General features: G+C 40.8%; 3 protein-coding genes and 1 pseudogene across 6 annotated transcripts in view; 1 reads left to right on the top strand and 3 right to left on the bottom strand.

The window, feature by feature from the left end:
- Nucleotides 1-637: 637 nt before the first annotated feature.
- Nucleotides 638-26,587, bottom strand: part of LOC146452746 (protein unc-93 homolog A-like) — a 41,755-nt pseudogene continuing 15,805 nt past the window's right edge. The window contains exons 4-5 of the transcript XR_014859635.1: nucleotides 3,394-3,661; nucleotides 638-1,258 (exon numbers count right to left, since the gene is read on the bottom strand). The product of XR_014859635.1 is annotated as a protein unc-93 homolog A-like (transcript). The remainder of the gene's footprint in view (nucleotides 1,259-3,393; nucleotides 3,662-26,587) is intronic.
- On the bottom strand, nucleotides 4,885-8,800 carry LOC146452750 (protein unc-93 homolog A-like). Its single transcript, XM_085097310.1, has 3 exons — nucleotides 8,579-8,800; nucleotides 5,944-6,381; nucleotides 4,885-5,019 (listed from the first exon to the last, which is right to left on the bottom strand). Exons 2-3 carry the CDS (start codon nucleotides 6,344-6,346, stop codon nucleotides 4,997-4,999), a joined length of 426 nt encoding a protein of 141 aa, XP_084953436.1. The 5' UTR covers nucleotides 6,347-6,381; nucleotides 8,579-8,800; the 3' UTR covers nucleotides 4,885-4,996.
- Nucleotides 9,534-19,844, top strand: LOC146452749 (organic cation transporter protein-like). 3 transcript variants are annotated; one of them, XR_014859633.1, is made up of 12 exons: nucleotides 9,540-9,712; nucleotides 11,367-11,651; nucleotides 12,148-12,294; nucleotides 13,359-13,639; nucleotides 13,825-14,073; nucleotides 14,624-14,758; nucleotides 15,764-15,843; nucleotides 16,029-16,137; nucleotides 16,692-16,764; nucleotides 17,291-17,493; nucleotides 17,996-19,253; nucleotides 19,389-19,844. XR_014859633.1 is itself a non-coding variant. In XM_085097296.1 (11 exons), the coding sequence occupies exons 1-11, from the start codon at nucleotides 9,662-9,664 to the stop codon at nucleotides 18,045-18,047; spliced, it is 1,662 nt and encodes a 553-aa protein (XP_084953422.1). In that variant the 5' UTR covers nucleotides 9,534-9,661; the 3' UTR covers nucleotides 18,048-19,844. The 3 variants fall into 3 exon arrangements, 2 of the variants coding, with proteins under 2 accessions (XP_084953422.1, XP_084953421.1); XM_085097296.1 differs by having other exon boundaries at nucleotides 9,534-9,712; nucleotides 11,370-11,651; nucleotides 17,996-19,844; XM_085097295.1 differs by having other exon boundaries at nucleotides 17,996-19,844.
- Nucleotides 18,188-26,493, bottom strand: LOC146452748 (protein unc-93 homolog A-like). Its single transcript, XM_085097306.1, has 4 exons — nucleotides 26,388-26,493; nucleotides 26,116-26,247; nucleotides 21,991-22,428; nucleotides 18,188-21,302 (listed from the first exon to the last, which is right to left on the bottom strand). The coding sequence occupies exons 3-4, from the start codon at nucleotides 22,391-22,393 to the stop codon at nucleotides 20,770-20,772; spliced, it is 936 nt and encodes a 311-aa protein (XP_084953432.1). The 5' UTR covers nucleotides 22,394-22,428; nucleotides 26,116-26,247; nucleotides 26,388-26,493; the 3' UTR covers nucleotides 18,188-20,769.

The raw sequence follows: 26,587 nt of genomic DNA, 5'->3' as shown, positions 1-26,587 counted from the left end.
AAGGTTTATTTTCACACGAGAGGCTTTGCACTTAGCCTCGCTTTCGTAATGAGGTTCAACGCAACTCTGAAAAGGCCTGCTCGAAGTCCTATTTGATACTCGCAATACTTAAAATTTTACGTCCGGAATGGATTACCTTACTCTTATCTTAATGGATTATTTTAGTATTATTAAAGTTTTTTTTCACATTGAATGACTTGTGGTGTCATGGGAATGTTATTATCTGAACAAGGTCCTTCTTGAAGTTGATTTCTTTCGCTTAATTCGTACATGGATAAATTTTTTATCGAAAAAAAAGTGTGGGCTCTTCAGCGTGTTCCCGATTTCTGATTTTGAAAATTTGAGTGAAATATAACACGAAAGGGGATTGGGACCAGACGAGGGATGGGCGCTCGACTCGCTCCAATCCCTTCTCATTCGAACCCCCAACTTTTGTGGCCAGCCATAAGAGAAAAGTGAGGGTGCAAGCAGTATAGAAAGAAAATTGTACAATAAAAACTTCATACACCAGCTGGATGTTTTTACTCAATTCATTTTATTTCTCCCGAAGAGGCTAAAAAAAAAAAAATATGAATTCAATACATGCAGCTTTCCGGTTAATAACTACCTTATACATAATAGCTCGGATGCTAAGGATAATGTCCATTATTAAAAACTGAATCATTGTATAATGCAATTCGAGGGATTTGATTGGCTTAGCGGCCATGGTATATGAGCAATTATACCATGGCCGAGAAATGGCGACCATTAAATTGTCTTCTGGTTGTTCTTGCACAGCGAAATCAGTAAGATCTAGCAATATTTCTTGATTGTTTTTAATAAAACAATTATTCCACTTGCGCTTGTTGGATATGAGATGATTATAGCCAACTCGGCGCTACGCGCCTCGTTGGCTATCTATCATCTCATATCCAACGCGCGCTCGTGGAATAATTGTTAATTATTGTACCTCTAATATACTGTGATCATTAACATGGTAGATTACTTCAAGCTTTGGTACCTCATTTGGTGCTACCTTCTTTTAAAACCATGCCCTCTGCAACGGGGTATTTTCGATCCACTTGCATCTGGTTGATGTACTCAGCGAGGAAATAGCCGACCAAGCCAATTATTAACGTCACAAGCAGAATGATAAGCTTGACCTTGATGCAGAGGAAGTTGGCGTAGGCAAACGCGATCACAAAGCCAAGAGATTCCCACAGGCGATAGTTTGAGAACGCAGGTTCTTGATTGTCGTGAAAAAACACACCGTACATCGCTGCGGAAAAGAAAACTCGTTTAACAAAGTACCAAGAAAATTTGACGACTGGGGATGTTACAGACCAATTTTCTAGGTTTTTAGGAAACGTTTTAGTTTTCTTGTTTTGACAATTCACTTCTCTCTCTATTCCCTATATTTCCCACACTCCATGTCTTTCTAAAGGATGCCGCGTTTTGTTGCAATAAACCAACCACCAAGTAGAAACGCTAATGAAAAGAAAAAAAAAAAGAAAAAAAAAACCTTTTCCCCTCCCATCCTCCCCTCCAAATAAAGCTGCCCGACTGTTTTTAATCGCGTGCAGTTAGGCCATGCGTGTCACAATTGAGGACTGGTCCAGCAAAGTGAAAAAAAAAAAAAAAAAAAAAAAAGAAACAAAAGAGTATATTATGTTTACTTTGTTACTAACTGTCAAACTTCAGAGACGATTATTTTAATTTTGTCTGGAAGCCTGGAAGGAAAACATGATAAGGGTCACGTTTACCTTGTGTGATTGCGAAAGACTGTACTTTTGTCATATTATTCTTTTGTCTGGACGTTTTGTTTTAGTCAGTCATAATTTGTTTATTCTCAAAGCGTAACGTAAGAGGTAAGAGTCTGAAGATTTTAGAGGATAAATTTTGTACGAGAGGAAACTTCAAGTTCTTCGATTAACTCTTGAAAAGAGAAAGCTATGAGAGTATGGGTTTACTGTGCCTTGTTCCCCACAATTATTTCACAGTTGCGGTCATAAATTCAAGATGGATTGCACAGTGATTACAAAACGACCGTTGTTTTATTCCGAGATAGTAAAATAGGGTACGAATAAATTGGATAGCCTCACGCCCCATATTGCTTTCAGCTACCGTTGAGAAAGTTATTATTATAATTGTATACAGTCAACCAACTGATGAAAATAATAATAATAAAAAAAATGACAGAAAGAAAGAAAGAAAGAAAGAAAGAAAGAAAGAGAGAAAGAAAGAAAGAGAGAAAGAGAGAAAGAGAGAAAGAGAGAAAGAGAGAAAGAGAGAAAGAGAGAAAGAGAGAAATAGAGAAAGAGAGAGTAAAAAAAATCAGTCGAGCCCCTATTTAGCGGCGACCCTCTATCAATCGGCCAGTTATCAAAATCCCGAAACTATTGTTAGTATAATACTGTAAATAGGGGCCACCTCAATAAAAGGACCGCGGCCACCTTTTGGGTTCAGGTTCTCTTATTGTTGTTACCAAGAATTCAATACAGGCAGTTTGACCTCGTTTTGAAAAAGCTTATGGCAGATAAGAGTGGCAACTGATAAAAACCTTTAAACGCGCGTTTGTTATCGCCTGGTATTCCGTTGTCACTACACTAAGTGATAATCTTTTGATGTTGTGGCAATGAACCCTGTAAACCATAATCAACGTATAAATGATGAAACGATCTAATTTACTCGTTGAGTCTCTGTGTTCCACAGCGACAGACGCGTTAGCAGGGGTAATAAAGCTCTTTTGTTGAATTACGGACATTTCCTTTTTTAAGCGGTTTACCTTTTTATAATATCGACTTACTTTATACGGTTCTCGTTGTAAGTTGAGACTTTATTACAAAATTTTCTTGACAGGAATTGTGCGATTCAGTCTTAAATGGATATAGAATTTTCGCCACAATTATAAGTGAAACTTTGAAGTTGTGAATAAGAGGATTTATTATGTGCAACGGTTGTCTCAAGCCTCGCTAGTGTGTTGGTATTCTTCTACCATGCCTTTGTTAATTTCTGACAAAACCTGACTAGTAGGCGGCCACTTGCCATTTCCTCGAGGGTGGCCGCTTAGGGGTTCGACTGTATTCTGTCATAAAAAGGTACACTAGTCACTACTCGATCCGTCGAAAGCTCCTGAATCTTATGCAAATTACTTCGAGTGTGTAGAAAATCGTCTCCCCGATGACCACAAATCCCAACTTGCTACTTCTAATTCCAAAAAAAGTGTCAAAAAAGGAAACTCAATCTCAACTCAACTCGTAACTCGGTAGATAGCCGATCCCACAAAAATTTCCGATTATGGACACTGTAGCCTTTCGGACTCGAAATGTACACCACCACTGGGTTGAGTTTATGACCAGATAGCCTACTCTGGTCCTAGCACACGAGTAACTATGGAAACAGCATTGGTCTTACCATTGATCTGAGTCTGCCAGACTGCATCACAGTACCCCAGCAGAGCGGCTACAACGTAAAACACCCAAATCATATGGTAGTCAGGCCTCCAGATCAGCATGATGATTATGACAGCGAAATGAATCAACGCTCCGCTGATGAACACAGGAATTCTCCCAGTGTACTTGGTAAGGCGGCCGAGGGTCAGCGAGAAGAATGCGTCTGTCGCACCGAAACAGATCATCACGAAGCCAACACGGTGGATTCCCAGAGAACATGTGACGAAGGCCTTTAGAACAGAAAAAAATTAATAGTATTAGGTCAATGGACGTTGTGCTATACAATGCACTGTCTGGTTGGTTGTCGGTCACTGTTCATAAACACGGTGATACAATATGGGTTCTGTTTGGTGAGGATGCATTATAGAAAGATGGTTATATGACGAACGGTCCAGTGACTGAAACTGCACTGCACAGACAACAGTGATTACATAACGAGCAGATCTACAGTGATTGCCTAGCAAGCAGTTTTCCACAAGGCCATGAAGGGATGGTTCTGCTTTTATTTGACAGAAAAAAATGAAAATATATTGGTGGACCAAGTTTAGGGTGCTATAAGGCCCGTTTAAACGGTTTTCAACATATGCCCAACATTTGTTCAACAAAAGTTGAACGGATGCTGGGCAAATGTTGGATGAACGGAGTGTTCCAGGTTGCAACGCCATTCAACGTTTTCAAGAACAAGGAAAATGTTGAATCGACGTTGAATGAAAGTTTAAACCAACTTTAATTTGATTCAACACACTTTCAACAAGCTTTCAACATTTTTTTACGCTTTCAGCAATGTTGAACGACCTGTTCAAACGCCCCCGACATTTGGTTCAACAACTGTGTTGAACGCATGTTGAAGCAAATGTTGAAACCGTTTAAACGGGCCTTCAAGGAAACAGTGGCATTTTAAGTTTCTTAAAAATGCACCTTGTAACACAGTATTTTGCTGTGGCAACAAGCTGTTTTCCTTCTTCAAAATTAATTACTTGCATGCAACATGGCCCCGCGACAAATTGGTTCACCAACTAATTTATGATGTTGCGTCAAAATAATCTAGTGTGACATCATCTTTTAAAAGTCATCTTCTCTTGCCAATAAAACTTACGATCCATTCTTCTGACCACTGATGTTTGTTTAGAAACAATTTTAAAACGTTCGCACTTTTGTAATTGTTTCTATCCAACTATGAAGTTTGCGTACTTTTTTTGGATTTAGACTGACAATACATTGCCCAAAAATATTTAAAATGTTATACCTGAGTGAAATCTCCAAAAGTAAAAGCTTGTTCCAGTCCACTGAACATGGTAATCGGCAACACAAGAAGCATGCGCTTGTCGCGTAAGTGTTTTACAGTGGCGATCAGCAGGCTCACGCTAGATTCCTGTGCCTTTCTCCTATCCAGGTCCCCAGTCAGGCGATCGAGCATTACGATAACAAAAAGCACCGCAAAAACGCCAATCCCCACGTAGATACTTAACAACCTGATTACCAAGTCCCGGTTGTAGTCTCCTGTGGAGTTACTGAGTGCTGGTGGATTCGTACAGAAGCGTGCGCCGCACACGTCACCAGCATTCTCACGGAACGTGTCTACTACGCCCTCTTGGAGGACAAGAGAGGAGATGAGGTTGCCCCAGATTTGACCGCTCTGAAAGATCAAGAAGAATGTGCCGAAGTAACGCGTTACGACCGCGTCTTGCGTTTCGTGGCTGAGCTGCGAGTAGCGGATCCCCGTAGTGGTGAGGTAGGCGCATTTGGACGACCAAAGTGGGGCGGCACATGTACCTGAGGAAAAAAAAAAAAAGAAAGAAAAATATTTCCTAGCTAGCTACTTACAAACCTCATTGAACTTAAGGGGGAACACTTACTATCCACAACCATCCTTTTTAAATTTCGAAAATTATCGGACACGAGTTTGTTGCTTGGCAACCAGTCAGTGTTCTTGTCTCCAGATAATGCACCAGTAGCGTGTCATTGTTCTGAAGAATGTTATTCATGTTGCGTTTACAACTCAACAAGTTGTGGTTTTTCTTGTTGTGGCTCGTTAAAGGATTGTTTTCGGCGAGGGAACCCTTATCCGAATTTGATGATTTTGTCTACAGCAGTCTAAGTTGTAATGGATTCGCTACATACAAATTTAAATAAGAGAATCAAAAATTACAATGAATTGAAGAGAATGGCAGGAGAAGAGAACAAAACTTCCGTCCCACCTAACGTCCACACTTCCAGGTAGGTACAATTGGCCTTCTCATTTCACTACACCAGGGCGACGAATAGAGGACGCCGCAAAGGACGAGTCGTTACGATAACATTCATGTAGATAAATATTTTCAAAAGGCTTCCTCGTTATCAGTCAAACGAAAGAACTGTTGTGGACTGTAAAATTTACTCTTGAGAATTCCCGAGTATTTGAGAAAAAATTTGCTACCATAACTATCGCAGTGTGTACGCAAAAACATTTTGGGAAACATGTTTCTGACGAGTTTTCTCGTTTGCGCTATCTAGGTCATTTCCTTTTACTCACCAATTATTATGGACGCAGGGATAAGTGTTCCCCACCGAGCGTAGTAATTGGAAACAGTGTACAGAACATAGCCTAACATGGACAGCACCAGAGTCCATTTGCACCCGAGTCTCCCAATCACAAAGGGGGGTACCAAAATACAGGACAAAATCAGGGCTCCATATATCACACTCAGCGAGGCTAGACCCAGGCCTTCATCCTTGTTCAAACTGCTCTGCAGGTTTTGAAGAGACTGGAACGCAGTGAAGAGGAAGAGAAAGCCAAAGCTGATGATGAACACGTTCTTTGTGATCTTTCTTTTCTCCTTCTTTCGTTCCTCGGGTGACATTTTCACCGTTTCATCGTCTTCTGCCACTAAATTCCTGGCGCTTGCTCTGCGTTCTTCTAGCGGTTCGTGTGCCATTTTATCAGTATCTGACAATGCCTAGTTTGCGCAAGCTGTCAAAGAAGATAAACAATAGATAACTTTGAAAACATTTTTCTGTGGACTGGCTCTCTCAGTTTGGTGTTCGTCCTTGTTCCGATGGTTTTGCTCCGGGTACTCTGGTTTTCTTGCACAACACCAACATTATTAAATTACAATAAAATCCCCACTTTTGTAGAAAGAGCCACACCTTTGTCAACTGCTAATTGCACTTTATTTTAATCAAATCTATTTGCAAGAACCAAAAGTTTGAAACGCAACAACAATAAAACGGAGAAAAAACTAAAAGGAAAACAAAAAAGGCAGATGAACAAACAAATAATAAGCAACAAAGGAATACTTGTCGTCCACCATCCTTGGCCTCCATTAGTCCCGGTCTCGAGCCACCCTTTACTTAAATTATCGCGACACATCAAAAGCAATATAAACCTGACCTCTGTGGAATTGTAAAATCTAAGGTCATCAAGAAAGAGACACGCAAATATTGCTATCTTCTGAAAAAGCAGGCTACAGATTTGCTAAAAAATAAAAGCATTGGAATATTCTCGCTTTGTTTTCTTCAAATTACACAAGACCTTCTCAAAGTATGCCTTGTCTTGTGGGGGCCATAACAAATCAAGCGAGGCATTTCAGAAGCAATCCTGGCCACTTTTCCTTTGTTGTATTTCCATTCATTGTTCTTTCAATTTCATTCCAAAATTCACTGTTCTTTCAATATTCACACCACAATTTAGAGAATGGTTTTCTTCCTTCATTAAACATGTCAAACATATAAATACCAGTTTGCATTGGTAGAATTTGATATATTGTAGCTACTTGAAAAGGTCTAGGCTCCATGACAACCATCAGAGTTTGCCTGTCAAAACTGTTGCTTACAGATGAGCGGCAGATATATCGTCCAGATAAATATTAAAAGCCCTAGAATGAACTATAGGGTGGTCACGCAACGCTTGTCTTCAAATAACGGCGTGACCGCCTGTCGACCCAAATATCAGGGAAATATCGACGGCCGTATAGAGGAAAATTACAAATGCTTTATGGGCGTAGCGTAGGTGTATGTAGGGGTATGTAAACCAAATGTCACATGAAAACCAGCTAGCTGTGTAAACCCAACGTCCTGTTCCTAAGGTTAATGTAAATAATCATTAATAAGAATTCAATCCTATTTTTAAATTTGCATTTTGGTTTGTTGAGGTAACACCCAAATGAAAAATTTCCTGAGTTAATAAGAAAAAATTCGACTTTGGGCAATCAGTATCATTCGATTTCTGTAAGTGACGGATAGTCGTGCCGTATTTCCTCTATGCTGTGTAAATAAAACGATACAGCTTCACCAAATTAAACAAACTACAAAGCGCTGTCAAACTAAGGCCTAAACAGTATTTCTTGAATAATCAACTTTGACTTTCTTTCTCTTCTGAACTACAATGACGAAGGCCAAACAGTAACGAGCATTTTTGTGCTTTTCATAGCATGTGTATGTTAATGCCGTATTTCCGCTTTGTAGTGTAAATAGAACAAAACAAAGGGATGTCTCAGTTGAACCGAAGGCCTATACAGTATTTCTTAAATTCTCTTCTCAAGTACAATAACAAGACCAAAAGCCCTCGAAAACACAAAGAATTTTTGCTCTTTTCTAACCTACACGTACACATACATGATGAAATAGGTATAGTTACTACTACTGTAGTCACGAAGCCGTCACGACATGTTTACATTCATTTGTTCAGTTCGACTCTGCGTACCAGTACTCCAACACTTGTAGATTTCTGTTGTACACACACAGTCAACGTAGCATATGAAGTTCTCTTTTAAACGGTTAAGGTTGGAAAATGGCATGCCAGCTTCAAATGGCATCCATAAATATATAAAAAAATTCAATCCTCAAGTTGTCACTTAAAAGGTTTCGTAAAATCATCTTGATGGAAGGAGACTGTCTGTAGTTAATGCAAACCAAAAGGAGTTTGCGGGATAACTCGACTTGCTACGTTCTTTGAATCTTTGTCCGCCTTAATTTGTCTAACAGGTGTACGAACGTTCCCTGGAAAGAATAGAAAGCTATCTGAAACGCATGACATCTTTTGCGCACAATAACAAGCGGAAGGTTGTGGTCAGAAGGTTGTGATCATTTGCATGAAACGGTGGACGTGAGCCAATATTTTCTGTCAATGTGATTAGCTTAAGAATAGAAACAAAACACACTGAACATACCTACGAAAGGATGAAAATGACCTGACGCCGAGTTACAATTCCGAACTTTATGAGATATTCTTGGTAAAATGGCGGCGCGCCTCCAAGTTAGGATTGAGCCTCAATGTAAATAAGAGCAGTTGGACCAGAATTGGACTGGACTAGACCGACTACGGAATGCGGACGTAACAACAAATACATTTTCCAAAACATTCCGTGAAATGTTCCGAAACAAAATTTGCTATGTGAGAGTGATAGGGAATTTTGTAATAGTGTCAGAAAGTGTTTAATTTTCCCCACCATTTTGTTTTCCTAACCTGTAGCAGGCGTTCAGAAAGTGGCCAGAGGGGGGTTGATTTTTTCCACTCCTTGCCCACATAGCAATTTTCCTCGCGTCGCTCCATCGTGTCCTAGTGCCTCGGACTATAGTTTTTCCCGAACCAATCTTAAACGGACCGATATCGTATTTCAGACGAGACCCTTAGTATCCAAGGAACTGCTTCGGTTTACGTAAACATTTGAGAAATGTTTCAAATTCCCAATGTTAATCAAACTACACTTCTAAAGACATGGGCAACAGTAAAAGGGTAGCTACTTCTAAGAACCCTACCCAATTCCAGACCAGTCGTACCCTATTTCAAAACAAAATGATTAAAATCCATACTCTATTTCAGACCCAAAAGGCTTAAAAACCATATATACATGTATTTTTCTTTTATATATTCAGCCGCCTTTGTCTTCGTTCGTCCTTTTTACTGCCGTAAGGGTTAGTCTTGTCGTCTGTTATTTCAACTCAAGTATTTTTCCGATCTAGGTTTGTACAAGATCCGGTATGCCTCAAAGTATTCTCGCCGTAATCTTGTCTAGACTTGCCAAATTTAGAGTTATAAAACTATATCCTTTGGCGCCGCTCATACCCGTGTATCCGGCTAATAAAGGGGAGTACCCCCTAGGAGGCAGGGGGTGGGGGGGAACTGATCAAGACACCCGATACAATCAACAAAAACTGACACGTAACAGAGCAACTTCAAGGAGTCAACTCTTGAAGCCGACGCCGCGTTGTTTGTCAGACGGTCTGGGATTCAACTTGTTCCCGTAACGAAAATGAGTTCTGCTGCCGCAAACAGTCCAACTTCAGAGTCAGATAACAAAGAGGTAGGAACTGGATAGATTAATAGGCTACTACAAGGGACTTGTCAATTCCCAAATTTGCTTTCTTATCACGGACAAGGAATCGAAACGGCCAGTGTTTGCTTGGTCTGAGTTTACTCGTAGCACGAGTCAAGCTCGAGCCCGAGTCAAGTTCGAATCACGAGCTAAGTTTGAGTCAGGGTCCGAGGACTATTGTTGAAAGACCAAAGAAAGAAAATCAATCAACTAGAAGACAAAATGCACGCAAAACATTTGTGTTATTTACCTAGAAATACGTGACTCGCAAAACCTCGCGCAGCTGGGGCTGGGTGAGAAGCCCTCTTTACTCGTATTGTAGCATCAAATGAGGAGATTAAAAGGTTTTTGAACATAGCAACTAGTTTGATGAGCATGGTCTCTTCGTAGTTCCACAGGCTAGTTTGCGGTTGAAAATCTATTTCTGAGGCGACGAAATGTACAACAGGCGTGCAGCGCTGTCGTGTTCGGTGAATTTATTTCTCACGCGAAATTATGTTACCGCGGCCACAAAACGTGTAATTTCTTCAATGCAATCTTTCACAATGAAAAAGATTTCTGGAAAAAGGGGAAAAGATTCTGGAGAGAGAGAGTTCTATATCCAGTGAACATTGATGGTGTGATATCTAATGATTTTACCGACCTGATAACATGTAAATGTAAATGTAAACAATTCAATTGAAATTTGATCCCTCACGCAAACTTCCACGATGTATGCAAATTTTGCTCCAGACGACGCCAGACAGTCCGACGTCATTCATACTTTGTTTTTTCACTGTTGCTAGGCAACAGTGCGGACAGCTTCAATGAAACATATATATAAATATATTTTTCACTCGAATTCGCGCGGCTTAGCTCAGCTCGGGCCGACTCGGCCCGACAAATTTATTCACTTCGCTTCGCGAGGAATAACCTGGACCAAGAATCATAAGCTGATTAAAATAACTCAACTCATTAAGTTATGACTGAAATAATGAAACTCCACTTCATAACATATGTTAAAACTATTGCTTTCATCGTCTCTAGAGGTGTTTGGCTCATTTTTTTCAACCAACTTCGAGATGTTTGGAAAACGGATGACCCATTTTAGTCTCATGTTTTCCAAAGGAAATTTGAGTCGTGTAAACTGATACAATATAAAAGAGGAATCCAGGGCTACCTAGACTTAGTCTCTCTTTTTTCTAAGGGGTTCTGAAAAGGAAGGAAACAAGTAAGCTTGTTAGGTGGAATCTATTATTATTATCGCGGGGATAACAAGACGGGCGCAACACGGGAGCGCAAGAAAAACCAGGGACCGACTACTCGCACTCTACTGATGTCCACTCTGAGAATTATACATTCACTTTCGCAGTCCGATGTTTTCGTGGTGTTAGAGAAATCACATGACAAAGTCTCTCAAACGCACGGAGACTTCGTCAACTTCGCCAAACCCAAGGGGGCGGGGGAGGCGGAGGGGGGGGGGGTGAGGTAGGGAAGGCACTTGGCGGTTATCTCAAGAGTTATCTCAAACATTTTGGCTCATTTGAGAAAACATACGCATGCGCACAGCTAAACTGATCGGGAAACAGCCAAAGACAGCCTACTGGTCACGTTGCATCCAATTCGAACACAGACTTACCTCACTTTCCGTTTTATTCTATAGCAGGCATCAAAAGCCACCTCGCCTCAAAGCGGTAAAAAGATTGTAACTTTTGACGACATTTTGACATCTATCAGCTCGTTTGGATACTGGCAGATAATCATTTACCTGATAACATGCTCCCTGGTGATAATTCCTGCCACACTACAAGTTATTGGGATCTTGTTCTTTGCTGGTACACCAAGGTTTCATTGCGTGACACCAAACGTGACATGCGAAGACAGCAAATGCTGTGCAAATTGTACTGAGTATGTGTTTGATGGTCCATTTACAAGTAGCGTTAGTGAGGTAAGCCGTAATCACGCTAGCGCAACATCTTCTTGTGTTTCTTTCAATGTGAATGAGGTATTTCTTAAGTAACATCTAAAGAACATTCCAAACGGCATGGACTTCTGAGTATTATTGCAGCAGATTATAGGTCATGCCTCAAGGGAAATTTACTTGATCCTGCTTACTTCTCTTAGTGGCCGACAGTAATTTAAATTTTGGAATCTCGTAACGGTTTTATTCAAATTTTATTCAAATATTTTATTTTAACAGTTTTATTCAAATTATTTAAATTTGACCGTTCACATTCCTTTTTCTGGCTGACTGCTGACGTCAGTCGACATGTCACATGATATGGTAGTGATAATGAAAGTGACGATGATGTTAGATTATTTCATGGAGAATTCATGCAATTTTATGACAATTTTATAGAAAGGGAACTATTGAAAGATAGAAACTCCAATATGATATTTTAATTTAGTTTTCAGAACATTTTTCTCGTTATATATCTTGATAGTGGAACCTGATTTGTGACCGAGCTTATGCTGGAGCCAATGTACAGGCGGCATATTCAGGGGGAATGCTCGTCGGATCTCTTGTCTTTGGAGCAACTTCGGATTTCTTCGGACGGCGTTCCTGCATTTACTTATGTGCTGTATTGCTGGTAAGTGTCGCCACTACATCATCAATTATCAATAATTTATCTTGCTTAAAGATTCAAATAGACGTTTTTCTGTGGCCTTACTCACGTTATTATCCGTTTGAGCATCATTTTCTTTAATTTTTCTTAACGTTTGAGGACATACAATGTTCAATCAATCAAATCAATCAATCAATCAATCAATCAATCAATCAATCAATCAATCAAAACAGTGTAATGAAAGAATTCCTTGTTGGACTGCAATAGGAAAACAACAAATGTTAAATAGCAACTCGCTTGCAACTGCAACGGAGGAACCGGGAGTCTTCTTTGAACAAATCTTTATTCTTCTGGTGGCAGCTTAGCACAGCTCTGACTTTCAACTAACGTTATTTGCGAACCTCACTATATACTATAATTGTAGACATGTTTGGGTTTGCTGACCAAGGGAGCTCTAGTTTCACACTCAACTGCTTAACTCAATGTGCGAAAACATACCTACATGCTTGACAATAACAAGTGGAGGACCACCAATGTTAACTCCATAACAAAAGTACAAAGTTAGACAATAAACCTAAACAAGAATCACAGGGCCAATAAAATCCAAGGTCAGCTTAAATCCTCAAGCATGCCTACTTAAAAATACCACACCTAAACTCGACAAACCCTTTCAGAAGACAGAACTACTCAAAAACTAAGGAAATGCCTCTACAGGTTCAAACTTGAATAAAACTTGAATGACCTTAAACAAAGAACAAACTCTAACCGAGAAATACCTTTAAACGTAAACCCTTAATTGAAACTACTTAAAAGCGATCTAATAAAAATGATTCCTTTTGACTTTCTAACACGAATAAGATCGGCGCGTACATTTTCATTTCAACCAGCTAAATAAAAAACTTTGGCTTAATGGTAAGAGCTCGAGATTTTTAGAACAAACATCATAAAATTAATACATACATGATAATCAGTAAGCAGTGTTATTGTTACTGAAGGGCTGAAGGTATCGTGCCTTGTAAGAAAAAAAATCCAATTATTGCTATAGAAATTCATTAGGTCTCAAGTATCTCCCATTTCTATATCACCAGACCTGTTTCAGTCTTGGATCAGCGTTTGTGGACTGCTTGTCTTTCTTCGCCTTTCTACGTTTCTGCGCAGCCGCATTCGCCGTTGGTTTGTTCGTGGCTCACTACGTGTTTGTTCTTGAACTGGTTGGCCCCACCTACCGGACCCTGGCTGACAAAATCCAAAGTCTGTTTTGGTGCATAGGGGCCGGATTGATTGCTCTCCTTGGTCACTTTATTCCTGCGTGGAGAACACTGTTATTAGTATGCAGTTTCCCGCCAATTTTCGTTTTTATCATCTACTCGTAAGTTACGATATAACGTAGAACATTTCAACTGCTTTTATTTTTTATTTATAATTTTTGTGTAATGCCATTTAAGCCTTATTGACTAAACCCTCCCCCTCCCCCCCCCCCCCCCTCCGTGCCACCCTTGTCGAACATGTTTCCTAAAAATGGTAGGGTAACAATTATTACTTTTTTCACGTCAGAATTTTTCCAGAATCTGCCCGGTGGTTGGCTGTTAAGGGTCACCTGACTCAAGCGCATGCTGTTTTGACAACATACGCTAAAAGGAGTTCGTTGTCCGTGGATTCAGATTCTTTGAGTAAGGATTTAGCAGACTATTATCACAACGAAGTGGAATTGAAAGCCGGGAGCTCAAGTTGGAAGACTCCATTTTTGGATCTGATTCGCACTCCACGCCTGCGCAAACGAACCATCATTCTTTGTCTGAACTGGTAAGTGGAGCGACAAGAAAATAATACTCATGAATATGTTGTACTTCGGTGAGACCCTCCAGCGATGGAAATCAGGTGTTCTTTTTAAGCTATGCTTTTTGTTTTGTTTCCCTAATAATTCACCTGTACTCATTTATAAGCAAAAGTTTATCATGACATCAGCATCAGTTATTTAGAAAATATTCACTTATAATTACAACCTTTGTGGCTACTGAAATACTGAGTTCTTTGTTCGTTCGTGTGATTTTTTGTGGAGGTGCGGTGGATGGTCGGAAGATCGGAGGGTCGGTGGTTCGAGGCTAGGCTGGTCTCTTTATGGCTATGTTGTTTCCTTAGACAAGAAACTTTGCTCCACATTGTCTCTCTTCACCCAGGTGTATAAATGGGTATCGGCGACACACTGTTGGAGTAACTCTTGCATCCCATCCAGGGGGGAGTGTCAACACTCCTTTTTGCTTCATGTTACAGAAACCGGGTTAAGCTATCTCGGCGTGTGGCAAATAGGCTTGTAGTGTGAATTTTACCTTTAGATGTTTTCTTACTCACATAGGCTGGTTATCAGCATGGTGTACTATGGCTTTTTGCTGTACATCAGTCGCTTGTCTGGCAGCCCATACTTGAACCTCTTCCTCATGTACTTGTCTGACGTACCTACGCACCTCATCTGCTGGATTGTCCTGCAAAAGTACGTGCTGTAGTGTCTTGTTATTTTAACCATCTCATCAGTCCATATTGGATATATGTCATCAAGCAAACAGTCAGTCAGGCAATCGATTTTAATTTATTATGGAGTCAGTCAATCCATCCGTCGGACAGACAGTCATAGTCATAGGGTTAGCAATCAGTAAGCCATTCAGACTCAATCATTGAGTCAAACAGTCGAGGAGTAATAGTAATATGTAATCAGTAAGAAATCAATCAGTCAAGCTCAGCAAGTTAGTCAGTCAGACAGACTTAGTCAACCAGTTAGCCATTCATCCAAAGGCAGTCAGTCAGACAGACAGTCAGTTACACAGCTAACCAGCCAGGCAGTCTGTTAGACAGACAGTCAGCCAGCCTGCCGTTCAGTCAGTTAGACAGTCAACCAGATAGCCATTAAGTCAGTTAGACAGTTAGACAGCCAGCCAGCCGTTCAGTCAGTTAGACAATCAGTCAGCCAGCCAGCCGTTCAGTCAGTTAGACAATCAACTCGCTAGCCATTCAGTCAGTAAGACAGTCAGCCAGCCAGCCAGCCGTTTAGTCAGTTAGACAGTCAGTCAGCCAGCCAGCCATTCAGTCAGTTAGACAGTCAGCCAGCTAGCCATTCAGTCAGTCAGTCAGTCAGTCAGCGATCAGTCTATGGCGATTCTTGGACGGCAATCAGGAGGTTAGGCATTGCTGACCTTCGTGAGTCAAAGACACTGAGCTACCAGAGCGTTTACGCTTAAACGCGTTGCCCTCGCCGGCTTGCCTTTGGATGTCGCCAAGGCCAGCACAACTCTTGCTTGATGTCCCTTGCCTCGCCATTATATAGGCGATGGAGTCAGAATGCGTCAAAAGGAACACATTCAACTTCTGTGGGTTGCCGTCACTGTCTGAGAAACGTATGACCTTACATTTCATATTGTTCAAAGACATACAGTATGCACTACGCTTACGGAGTGCTCTTAGACAGAAAACTAACATGCTGTTTTTATATACAACTGAACAGATTTGGTCGTCGTATCCCTCACTCACTCATGATGGTGACCGGTGGTTTTACTTGCTTGATGGTCTTGGCTGTTGGGAAAGGTAAATTTTGGTGTCTGGTACACTTTATTAATAATCGCTTTGTCCTTCTAATAAGTATGGCTCATGTCTGACATGTCAGCCTGGGCTTACAGACTTTGTCTATATCAGTCAACAGAAGATTTTCTTTCAAATGCCTTTCCCATATATGTGTGCTAATTGGAGCATACCTCATCCCCTGTTTGTAGATCAGAAGGGCGCTATAACTGCCTTAGCTTTCATTGGTCGTTTTATGGCAAGTGGATCATTTTCCAATATATACCTGTATTCCATGGAGTTGTACCCTACAACGATCAGGTGATATGTAGTATAAATCATTTTTTATTGTCTTAATATGCAATTATCTCAATCATCCCTTTCCATTGAATGTATCAAAGCCAAGACTCAATTGAGACATCCTCCTACTTATTTTAGAGGGGTAAGAAGTCCTCTTATTTAGTTTAAACGCGGAAAAAGATATGATCACGACTAAATTGGATACTATGAAAAATTCAGATTTCTCCCGGATTCTGTATTTTTTCGCAGCTATACTTGAAGAACAGTTTCTCCTCGTATCGAGAGTCGTGACCTCTCAACATAAGGCGGGTGTTGTTAAAGGATCCAATGAAATATTACTAAAGACCAGGGGCCAGATTTACGAAGCCCTGCTGAGTTAAGATGTATCCTGTTTCTTAACAATAGTCTACTGTATCGAAAACAGTGGCCTACAATACTTAGGAGGGCTTTGTGATTCTGCCCAGTACCATACCTGATATAGGTAATCCATGTTCGTCATGTTATGTTTAATTTGGTTAACTTGGATTTACACTGAATTATTTTTAGATCATGACCTAGTGATTTTTTTTCGCCAGGAACCAGGGAATCGGTGTTTGTTCAACCAGTGCCCGTATTGGCTCCATCATCGCGCCTTATATAGTCATGCTGGTAAATTACTTTCTAGACTAACGTGCTTACTAGATTAATAACAATGAAACGCGCGCGATCGAGGGAAAGAGGTGGGGAGGGGTTGGGAGATGGGGGCTCTCTTGCCTCTAATCGCACTTAGAATTCGCACCTTAAGCTGGAATTCGCTCTCTTCCTCCCAAGCTATGTATCTTTTTTTTGTCAGGTCAATAAAAAGAACCTTATCTCGAACACTTCTACTGATATCGAACCCGTAGCAGACCCAGGAAATGTTTCTGTAATCTTTCCTTAACTCCGGGTAGCCCCTTCTCTAGAAGCTTTTCAGTTTGCATCAAGTCCGTCATTACCTGCTTTACACGTTTATTTCCTGACGCATCTCTGGATTGACCCGTGCAACACCCACTCTGAACAAGTGACTTTATGAAAGAAAAGAACTGATGAACTCTTACGGCTGTGGAAATAAAATACCACGAAATACGCCTTAATTGATGCTTGCAGAATCGAGCGAGTTTCCCGGTACGATAAATTATGTTTCTTTCTAATGTAGGCACAGTTGCCAGGAGTGAGTCCGACTGTTCCCATGGTGATATTCGGCTCGCTGACAGTAGCCGCTGGCCTAGTATCACTGTTTCTTCCCGAGACTCTGTTTTGCCAAACCTTCCAGACAGTGGAGGAGGTCAGTAAGGACAAAGAATTTTACGGTGTGGTGTGGATGGAGAAACCTCGACCCTGCCCACTCCCCTGTGGAAGGTAATGTTCCTAAAAAATTGCCTTTAAGGCTGAGTGGCAATAAGGTATAACATCAATGCTTTTTATTTTCAGATCAGTTAATTCGATGTGAATTTAATACATACAATCCATGCATACTGTTAAAAATACATTTATTGTTGTAACACGAAGACGTGCCTCAAAGATGAAATCTAAAACCTTGTGTATATAATACAATAAAACACCGCATATTTCATAAGCCTATAAAGATTTTATTTAAGACCGAAACTAAATTACAGTGTTTAGAAATCTCTATTAGCCGATAAAAATACTGTGGCACCAAAAGCTTAGTTAGTTTTTTTTTTGTACACTCTAGTGGGGCGTTAGCTCACACGAGAGGGAAGAGCGTCCCAATAAGCTTCAATAGTGACTGTTGTAATAACCAGTTTCCTGGAAATTACCCTCTAGATGAACACAAATCGAAGAAGCTTTCCTAATGCTCTGTTTATTAGTTCAATAATTGACAGCTCACTATTCTTTCCAGATCCGCAGAACCTAATGATCAGACCATGTCAACTCCTTTGCAACAACTGTAAAACAGCTGCACAGGAACACCAACGGTTATAATATACCGCGTATACAACTGCTAGCAATCTCAATAGAAGTAATGTCTATTTACAGGGATAAAAATTTATAAAGAAACGCCAAGCGTTGTCGACTTAGTTAAATCGTCTGCACGGTTCAATAGAAGTACTTAAAGTAGATTAAACTGGGAGTTAAATCTATGCTTCCCTCAATTATTAGCAAGGAAGGTTTTTTTTTCGTTTGCTTATTGTTTCTAACTTTTAGCAAGGAAAGAAGGAAAGAAGGGAAGAAAGGAACTGAAAGGGAAATACCCTGGGTCTTTGCTGAAGCGTTTACAAAAACAAAGCAAAAACATAGCAAACTGCAACAAAAACAAGGGTGGGAGAAAATGTTTTCACTCTCTTCCTCTGAACCACTGTGTCCAATTTCCTTTCGAGCGGATCAGGCATGTCTGCTGCTGGGCTTTCATCTGCGTTTACATCTTCTTTTTCCATCAAACCAACGTTCCCTTCTTCCCTTAAAGACTTCCGATGTCTACAGCAGTAAATTTTGTAGTCTTCTTCCCAGGCCTCCGCCTGTATCACGGTTTGGGGCATGGGGCTGAAAAGCGTCTCTGGAAGCCAGAGTGCCATGACGCCCGCGATAATTCCCATGACTCCAAAAATGACCAGCGGTAGTGTTTTGTTCAAACCTGGGCAAATTGAAGAACAGAAAATGTATGAATGGTAGAAATAAAACTTATGGACCTTAAGTAGAGACGCCGACGACGCAAACGAAAACAGAACTTTAAAATTACATTCCCGTTTTCTGAATAAATTCGCGATAATTTTACTCATTAAGTTTGTGTACTGTGGCTGAACCATTCTCACTGCTTAAGGTTAACTGTTCATATGCCTGCTACTATCAATAGAGACCTAAGATCGGAGTGTAGGGTTACCAATGTGGAATGTCTCCCTGTTGTTCAGCAGTAGAGTACATATGGCACGTAACAATCTGGAGCATGCACACTTGTTTTATGAAGTCGTACTTCTTGCTATCTATAAGTCAGTAATGAAATATAGATATATAGGAGTAACTAGGGAATACCCCGGCACTCCAAAAGTGACCCTGAAACTAGTGGATACGCGGCTACGCAGAAACAGTGGTAAATACCACCCCCTCTCCCCCACGTAGCTTCGTGGCTACGCAGCTACGCGGTTACTGTGCGTGTGGGCCATGTACGTGGCTACGCAGCTACGTGGCTACGCAGCTACGTGGTTTCAGCTCGTGGATTAAAGCGCTTGTTTCGGCTCGTGGATTAAAGAACGAGGTATATTCATGTGTACAGCGTTTGTTTCGGCTCGTACGCGTAGCTGCGTAGCCACGTAGCCGCATAGCCACGTAGCTGCGTAGCCACGTAGCCACTCTTTTCAGGATTACTTTTGGAGTGGCGGGGTATTATAAACCAATAACACGATCTACGGTGTTATAATGCTGCCAAAACGAGCCATAATAGAACACACGCCATTCAAACACGCGTTTGTTATCGTCTTGAATTCCGTTGTCACTACGATAAGTGATAATCTTTTGATGTCATTAGCAATGAACCGTCTAAACCATAATCAACGTATAAATGATGAAACGATTTCATTTACTCGTTGGGTCTCTGTGTTCCATAGCGACAGACGCGTTAGCAGGGGTAATGAGGCTCTCTTGTTGAATTACGGACATTTCCTTTTTTAAGCGGTTTACCTTTATATAATATCGACTTACTTTACATGGTTCTCGTTGTAAGTTGAGACTTTATTAAAGAATTTTCTTGACAGGAATTGTGCGATTCAGTTTTATTGGATATAGAATTTTCGCGACAATAATTATTTTAAGTGAAACTTTGAATTTGTGAATAAGAGGATTTATTATGTGCAACGGTTGTCTCAAGCCTCCCTAGTGTGTTGGTATTCTTCTTCCAGGCCTTTAGTTAATTTCTGACAAATGAAAACCTGACTAGGGAGCGGCCACTTGCCATCTCCTCGAGGGTGGCCGCTTAACAGGGGGTTCGACTATATTCTGTCATAAAAGGTATACTAGTCACCACTTGATCCTTTGAAAGCTCCTGAATCTTATGCAAATTACTTCGAGTGTGTAGAAAATGTTCTTTTGCTGTCTCCCCGATGACTACAAATCCTAACTTGCTACTTCTAATTCCAAAAAAACGTGTCAAAAAAGGAAACTCAATCTTACCTCAATTCAACTCGTAACTTGGTAGATAGCCAATCCCATTAAGAAATTCTGATTATGAACACTGTGGTCTTTTGGACTCGAAATGTAACTCATGCCTGGGTTGAGTTTATTACCAGATAGCCTACTACTCTCGTCGTCACGAGTAACTATGGAAAGAGTTCTTATGGTTCTTACCAATGATCTGAGTCTGCCAGACTGCATGCATCACAGTACCCCAGCAGAGCGGCTACATCGTAAAACACCCAAATCATATGGTAGTCAGGCCTCCAGATCAGCATGATGATTATGACAGCAATTTTATCATGTTGCGTCAAAATCCAGTGTGACATCATCTTAAAAGTCACCTTCCCCTGCCAGTAAAACCTACGAGCCATTCTTCCGGCACTGATATTTGTTTAGCAACAATTTTAAAACGTTTCCACTTTTTAAATTGTTTCTATCCAACTATGAAGTTTGTGTACCTTTCTGGATTTAGACTGACAATACATTGCCAAAAAATATTTGAATTGAACATTATGCCTGAGCGAAATCTCCAAAAGTAAAGGCTTGTTCCAGTCCACTGAACATGGTAATCGGCAACACAAGAAGCATGCGCTTGTCGCCTAAGTGTTTTACAGTGGCGATCAGCAGGCTCACGCTAGATTCCTGTGCCTTTTTCCTGTCCAGGTCCCCAGTCAGGCGATCGAGCATTACGATAACAAAAAGCACCGCGAAAACGCCAATCCCCACGTAGATACTTAACAACCTGATTACCAAGTCCCGGTGGTACTCTCCTGTGGAGTTACTCAATGCTGGTGGATTCGTACAGAAGCGTGAGCCGCACACGTCACCAGCGTTCTCACGGAACGTGTCTTCCACGCCCTCTTGGAGGACAAGAGAGGAGATGAGGTTGCCCCAGATTTGACCGCTCTGAAAGATCAAGAAGAATGTGCCGAAGTAACGCGTTACGACCGCGTCTTGCGTTTCGTGGCTTAGCTGCGAGTAGCGGATTCCCGTAGTGGTGAGGTAGGCACATTTGGACGACCAAAGTGGAGTGGCACATGTACCTGAGAAAAAAAAAAAAGAAAAATATTTCTTAGCTAGCTACTTTCAAACCTCATTGAACTAAAGGGGAAACACTTACTATCCACAACCATCCTTTTTAAATTTCGAAAATTATGGGACACGAGTTTGTTACTTGGTAACCAGTCAGTGTTCTTATCTCCAGAAAATGCACCAGTAGCGTGTCATTGTTGTGAAGAATTTTAATCATATTTCGTTTACAACTCAACAAGTTGTGGTTTTTCTTGTTGTGGCTCGTTAAAGGATTGTTTTCGGCGAGGGAACCCTTCTCCGAATTTGATGATTTGTCTACGGCAGTCTAAGTTGTAATGAATTCGCCGCATACAAATTTAAATACGAGAATCAAAAATTACAATCAACTGAAGAAAATGGCAGGGGAAGATAACAAAACTTCCGTCCCACCTAACGTCCCGACCCCAAGGTAGGTACTCATTTCACTACACGAGGGAGACGCATAAAGGACGCCGCAAAAAGGCTTCCTCGTTATCAGTCAAACGAAAGAACTGTTGTGGAGTGTAAAATTTACTCTCGAGAATTGCCGAGTATTTGAGAAAAAATTTGCAACCACTAATGCAACACAACTGATGCAGTGTGTACGCAAGAACATTTTGGGAAACATGTTTCTGACGAATTTTCTCGTTTGCGCTATCTAGGTCATTTCCTTTTACTCACCAATTATTATGGACGCAGGAATAAGTGTTCCCCACCGAGCGTAGTAATTGGAAACAGTGTACAGAACATAGCCTAACATGGACAGCACCAGAGTCCATTTGCACCCGAGTCGTCCAATCACAAAGGGGGGTACCAAAATACAGGACAAAATCAGGGCTCCATATATCACACTCAGCGAGGCTAGACCCAGGCCTTCATCCTTGTTCAAACTGCTCTGCAGGTTTTGAAGAGACTGGAACGCAGTGAAGAGGAACAGAAAGCCAAAGCTGATGATGAACACGTTCTTTGTGATTTTTCGTTTCTCCTTCTTTCGTTCCTCGGGTGACATTTTCACCGTTTCATCGTCTTCTGCCACTAAATTCCTGGCGCTTGCTCTGCGTTCTTCTAGCGGTTCGTCTGCCATTTAAATAGTCTCTGACGATGCCTACTTTGCCCAAGCTGTAAAAGAAGATAAACAATAAGATAACTTTGAAAACAATTTTCTGTGGACTGGCAACACAACACCAACATTACCAAATTACAATACAATCTCCATTTTTGTAGAAAGAGCCACACCTTTGTCAACTACGAATTGCACTATATTTTAATCAAATCTATTTGCAAGAACCAAAAGTTTGAAACGCAACAACAATAAAAGGGAGAAAAAACTAAAAGGAAAACAAAAAAAGGCAGATGAACAAAGAAATGAAAAAGCACCAAAGAATACTTGTCGTCCACCATCCTTGGCCTCCATTAGTCCCGGACTCGAGCCACCGTCTACTTAAATTTCGTAAGTCCGTTATCGCGACACATCAAAAGCAATATAAACCTGACCTCTGTGGAATTTTAAAAGCATTAATAGAGGTCTCTAAGGTCATCAGACAAGAGACGCGCAAATATTGCTGTCTTCTGAAAAAGCAGGCTACAGATTTGCTAAAAAATAAAAACATTGGAATAATCACGCTTTGTTTTCTTCAAATTACACAACACCCTCAAAAAGGATGCCTTGTCTTGTGGCGGCCATCACAAATCAAGCGAGGCATCCTGGCCACTTTTCCTTTGTTGTATTTCCATTCATTGTTCTTTCAATTTCATTCCAAAATTCACTGTTCTTTCAATATTCACACCACAATTTAGAGAATGGTTTTCTTCCTTCATTAAACATGTCAAACATATAAATACCAGTTTGCATTGGTAATATTTGATCTATTGTAGCTACTTGAAAAGGTCTAGGCTCCATGACAACCATCAGAGTTTGCCTGTCAAATCTGTTGCTTACAGATGAGCGGCAGATATATCGTCCAGATAAATATTAAAAGCCCTAGAATGAACACGCAACGCTTGTCTTGAAATAAAGGCGTGACCGCCTGTCCACCCAAATATCAGGGAAATATCGACGGCCGTATAGAGGAAAATTACAAATGCTTTATGGGCGTAGCGTAGGTGTATGTAAACCAAATGTCACATGAAAGCCAGCTAGCTCTGTAAACCCAACGTCTTGTTCCTTAGCCTGCGTAGCAGTCGTTTCCGTTTCCTTCAAGCCAAGCGGGGTAAGCGCGCGAGGGCATTGGGGGAGAAAGAGCAAAAAAGTAGGAGCGGGGGAGAGGCGCGGGGAAGGAAAGGAAACGCCTGCCGCTGAGCCCAGACATTTTACCGAACGCCGTTTGTCAGCGAACGGGAGGCAATGATGTATTACCATTGGCCAATCGTCTGTCAATCAAACTCATCGACCAAAACGACATCCGGTTAACCGTTTATTATGGCCGAGGCGGAAAACAACTCTCTCGAGTGTCCTTTCGATTTCGAGTTTGCTTTGCTTTGGAAACGACTAAACTACTTTCGCAGGGAGATACGTTAATTCAGTTGAAACCGGAGCAAAGGACTGCTTTAAGAGCGAATGTCTATTAACATCAAGCAAAATCAAAATTCTCGGTCACGCTCAAAATATAGTTTTCATTGCGCTTTGGTTTGTTGGTAGCCTATTATCGTCTCAACCGGTGAACGTGGTGTCATTCGTTTTTTGAAATCCCGCCGGAATTTTTAAAAATTTAAGAAAATTTGTTCTGGTTGTCGGCGGTATCAAAGACACAAAAAGCTGGAAGCAACATTGGCTGGTCTGAAAGCTTGTTTCCCGTACGAATACCCTGTGAGTAGACTCTCTTCGATCTTCCTAGATCTGATCTAAGCGTAGGAACAAAGAAATTTTTTATTCAAACTCTGTAATCATAAATAGATTGAGGAGGCCTCAAGTAAATACTTTGCAGGAAAATTTCAGTTCTAACCACGGTCTGAAAAGGAAGTTTTCAATATTTAGAACGGCGTTGTATTTCACGCTAGGCGAAATACCAATTTATCCTGGAAACGCGAGGAAGTATTTTAGCCATGTGGGACAAGCTCATTTTGTCTGTAATTCCAGCTGCAAGCAAATGAGTTGATATTCTAAAACATACGTAAAATTTGTCTTGGGTAACTTTATCTACGCTTCGTTCGAGCGACGTAAAGTTCGAGAAAATCTTCTAAAATACTGCAACTTATTTATTATTTATTTTATTTTATTTATTTATTCACCACGACATACAAACATAGAAAGTTACAATGAATAATAGACTAGGATTACAAGTACATAAGTTTAGAGTAAATAAAAAAATAGTAAAAGAAGTAAGAAGTGGCGAGGAGACCTCAAGAAACCCCCGGGCTTATACTGAGAGGTCTCCTCGGAGATATGTTGGGACTTAAAGACCAGTAAAGACATTGTGTTGAGATTTTTTAACATACGGTTTTCGCTGAGATTTACCAGAAATTATTAAAAAATGATTGGTTCTCATGTGACATTTGACGTGACAGTGTAGGCCCCAAGGGAGCGAAGCCATTTGGGGGCGTTCGGTAAAATGTCTGGGCTCAGCGGCAGGCGTTTCCTTTCCTTCCCCGCCCCTCCCCCCCGCTCCTACTTTTTTGCTCCTTTTCCCCCAATGCCCTCGCGCGCTTACCCCGCTTGGCTTGAAGGAAACGGAAACGTCTGCTACGCAGGCTACTTGTTCCTGAGGTTAATGTAAATAATCATTAATAAGAATTCAATCCTATTTTTAAATTTGCATTCTGGTTTGTTGAGGTTACACCCAACTGAAAAATTTCCTGAGTTAATAAGAAAAATTTCGACTTTGGGCAATCAGTATCATTCGATTTCTGTAAATGACGAATAGTCGCGCCGTATTTCCTCTATGCTGTGTAAATAAAACGATACAGCTTCAAATTAAACAAACTACAAAGCGCTGTCTCAGTGGAACTAAAGGCCTAAACAGTATTTCTTGAATAATCAACTTTGATTTTCTTTCTCTTCTGAACTACAATGACGAAGGCCAAATTAAAAGCCTTCGAAAACAGTAACGAGCATTTTTGTGCTTTTCATAGCATGTGTATGTTAATGCCGTATTTCCGCTTTGTAGTGTAAATAGAACAAAACAAAGGGATGTCTCAGTTGAACCGAAGGCCTATACAGTATTTCTTAAATTCTCTTCTCAAGTACAATAACAAGACCAAAAGCCCTCGAAAACACAAAGAATTTTTGCTCTTTTCTAACCTACACGTACACATACATGATGAAATAGGTATAGTTACTACTACTGTAGTCACGAATCCGTCACGACATGTTTACATTCATTTGTTCAGTTCGACTCTGCGTACCAGTACTCCAACACTTGTAGATTTCTGTTGTACACACACAGTCAACGTAGCATATGAAGTTCTCTTTTAAACGGTTAAGGTTGGAAAATGGCATGCCAGCTTCAAATGGCATCCATAAATATATATAAAAAATTCAATCCTCAAGTTGTCACTCAAAAGGTTTCGTAAAATCACTGGCCTTGATGGAAGGAGACTGTCTGTAGTTAATGCAAACCAAAAGGAGTTTGCGGGATAACTCGACTTGCTACGTTCTTTGAATCTTTGTCCGCCTTAATTTGTCTAACAGGTGTACGAACGTTCCCTGGAAAGAATAGAAAGCTATCTGCAACGCATGACATCTTTTGCGCACAAGCGGAAGGTTGTGGTCAGAGGGTTGTGATCATTTGCATGAAACGGTGGACGTGCGCCAATATTTTCTGTCAATGTGATTAGCTTAAGAATAGAAACAAAACACACCGAACATACCTACGAAAGGATGAAAATGACCTGACGCCGAGTTACAATTCCGAACTCTTGGTAAAATGGCGGCGCGCCTCCAACCTCAATGTAAATAAGAGCAGTTGGACCAGAATTGGACTGGACTAGACCGACTACGGACTGCGGACGTAACAACAAATACATTTTCCAAAACATTCCGTGAAATGTTCCGAAACAAAATTTGCTATGTGAGAGGGATAGGGAATTTTGTAATAGTGTCAGAAAGTGTTCAATTTTCCCCACCATTTTGTTTTCCTAACCTGTAGCAGGCGTTCAGAAAGTGGCCAGTGGGGGTCGATTTTTTCCACTCCTTGCCCACATAGCAATTTTCCTCGCGTTGCTCCATCGTGTCCTAGTGCCCCGGACTATAGTTTTTCCCGAACCAATCTTAAACGGACCGATATCGTATTTCAGACGAGACCCTTAGTATCCAAGGAACTGTTTCGGTTTACGTAAACAT

The sequence above is a fragment of the Pavona decussata genome, unplaced genomic scaffold (assembly GCF_977016875.1).
Source record: "Pavona decussata unplaced genomic scaffold, jaPavDecu1.1 SCAFFOLD_366, whole genome shotgun sequence".
In the NCBI taxonomy this organism is placed as follows: Eukaryota; Metazoa; Cnidaria; class Anthozoa; order Scleractinia; family Agariciidae; genus Pavona; species Pavona decussata.
This window is presented reverse-complemented; position numbering and strand designations above follow the sequence as displayed.

Excerpts from the sequence above, each read along its gene's own strand:
- LOC146452749 (XM_085097295.1), top strand. The coding sequence starts at position 9,662 with ATGAGTTCTGCTGCCGCAAACAGTCCAACTTCAGAGTCAGATAACAAA. Across the intron at positions 9,713-11,366 it reads CAGAGTCAGATAACAAAGAG|CAGGCATCAAAAGCCACCTC; the intron begins GTAGGAACTGGA and ends TTTATTCTATAG. Across the intron at positions 16,765-17,290 it reads CGCCTTATATAGTCATGCTG|GCACAGTTGCCAGGAGTGAG; the intron begins GTAAATTACTTT and ends TTTCTAATGTAG.
- LOC146452750 (XM_085097310.1), bottom strand. The coding sequence starts at position 6,346 with ATGGCACACGAACCGCTAGAAGAACGCAGAGCAAGCGCCAGGAATTTA. Across the intron at positions 5,020-5,943 it reads CCCTGCGTCCATAATAATTG|GGCGTAGTAGACACGTTCCG; the intron begins GTGAGTAAAAGG and ends GTCCTCCAAGAG.
- LOC146452748 (XM_085097306.1), bottom strand. The coding sequence starts at position 22,393 with ATGGCAGACGAACCGCTAGAAGAACGCAGAGCAAGCGCCAGGAATTTA. Across the intron at positions 21,303-21,990 it reads TCCTGCGTCCATAATAATTG|GTACATGTGCCACTCCACTT; the intron begins GTGAGTAAAAGG and ends TTTTTTTCTCAG.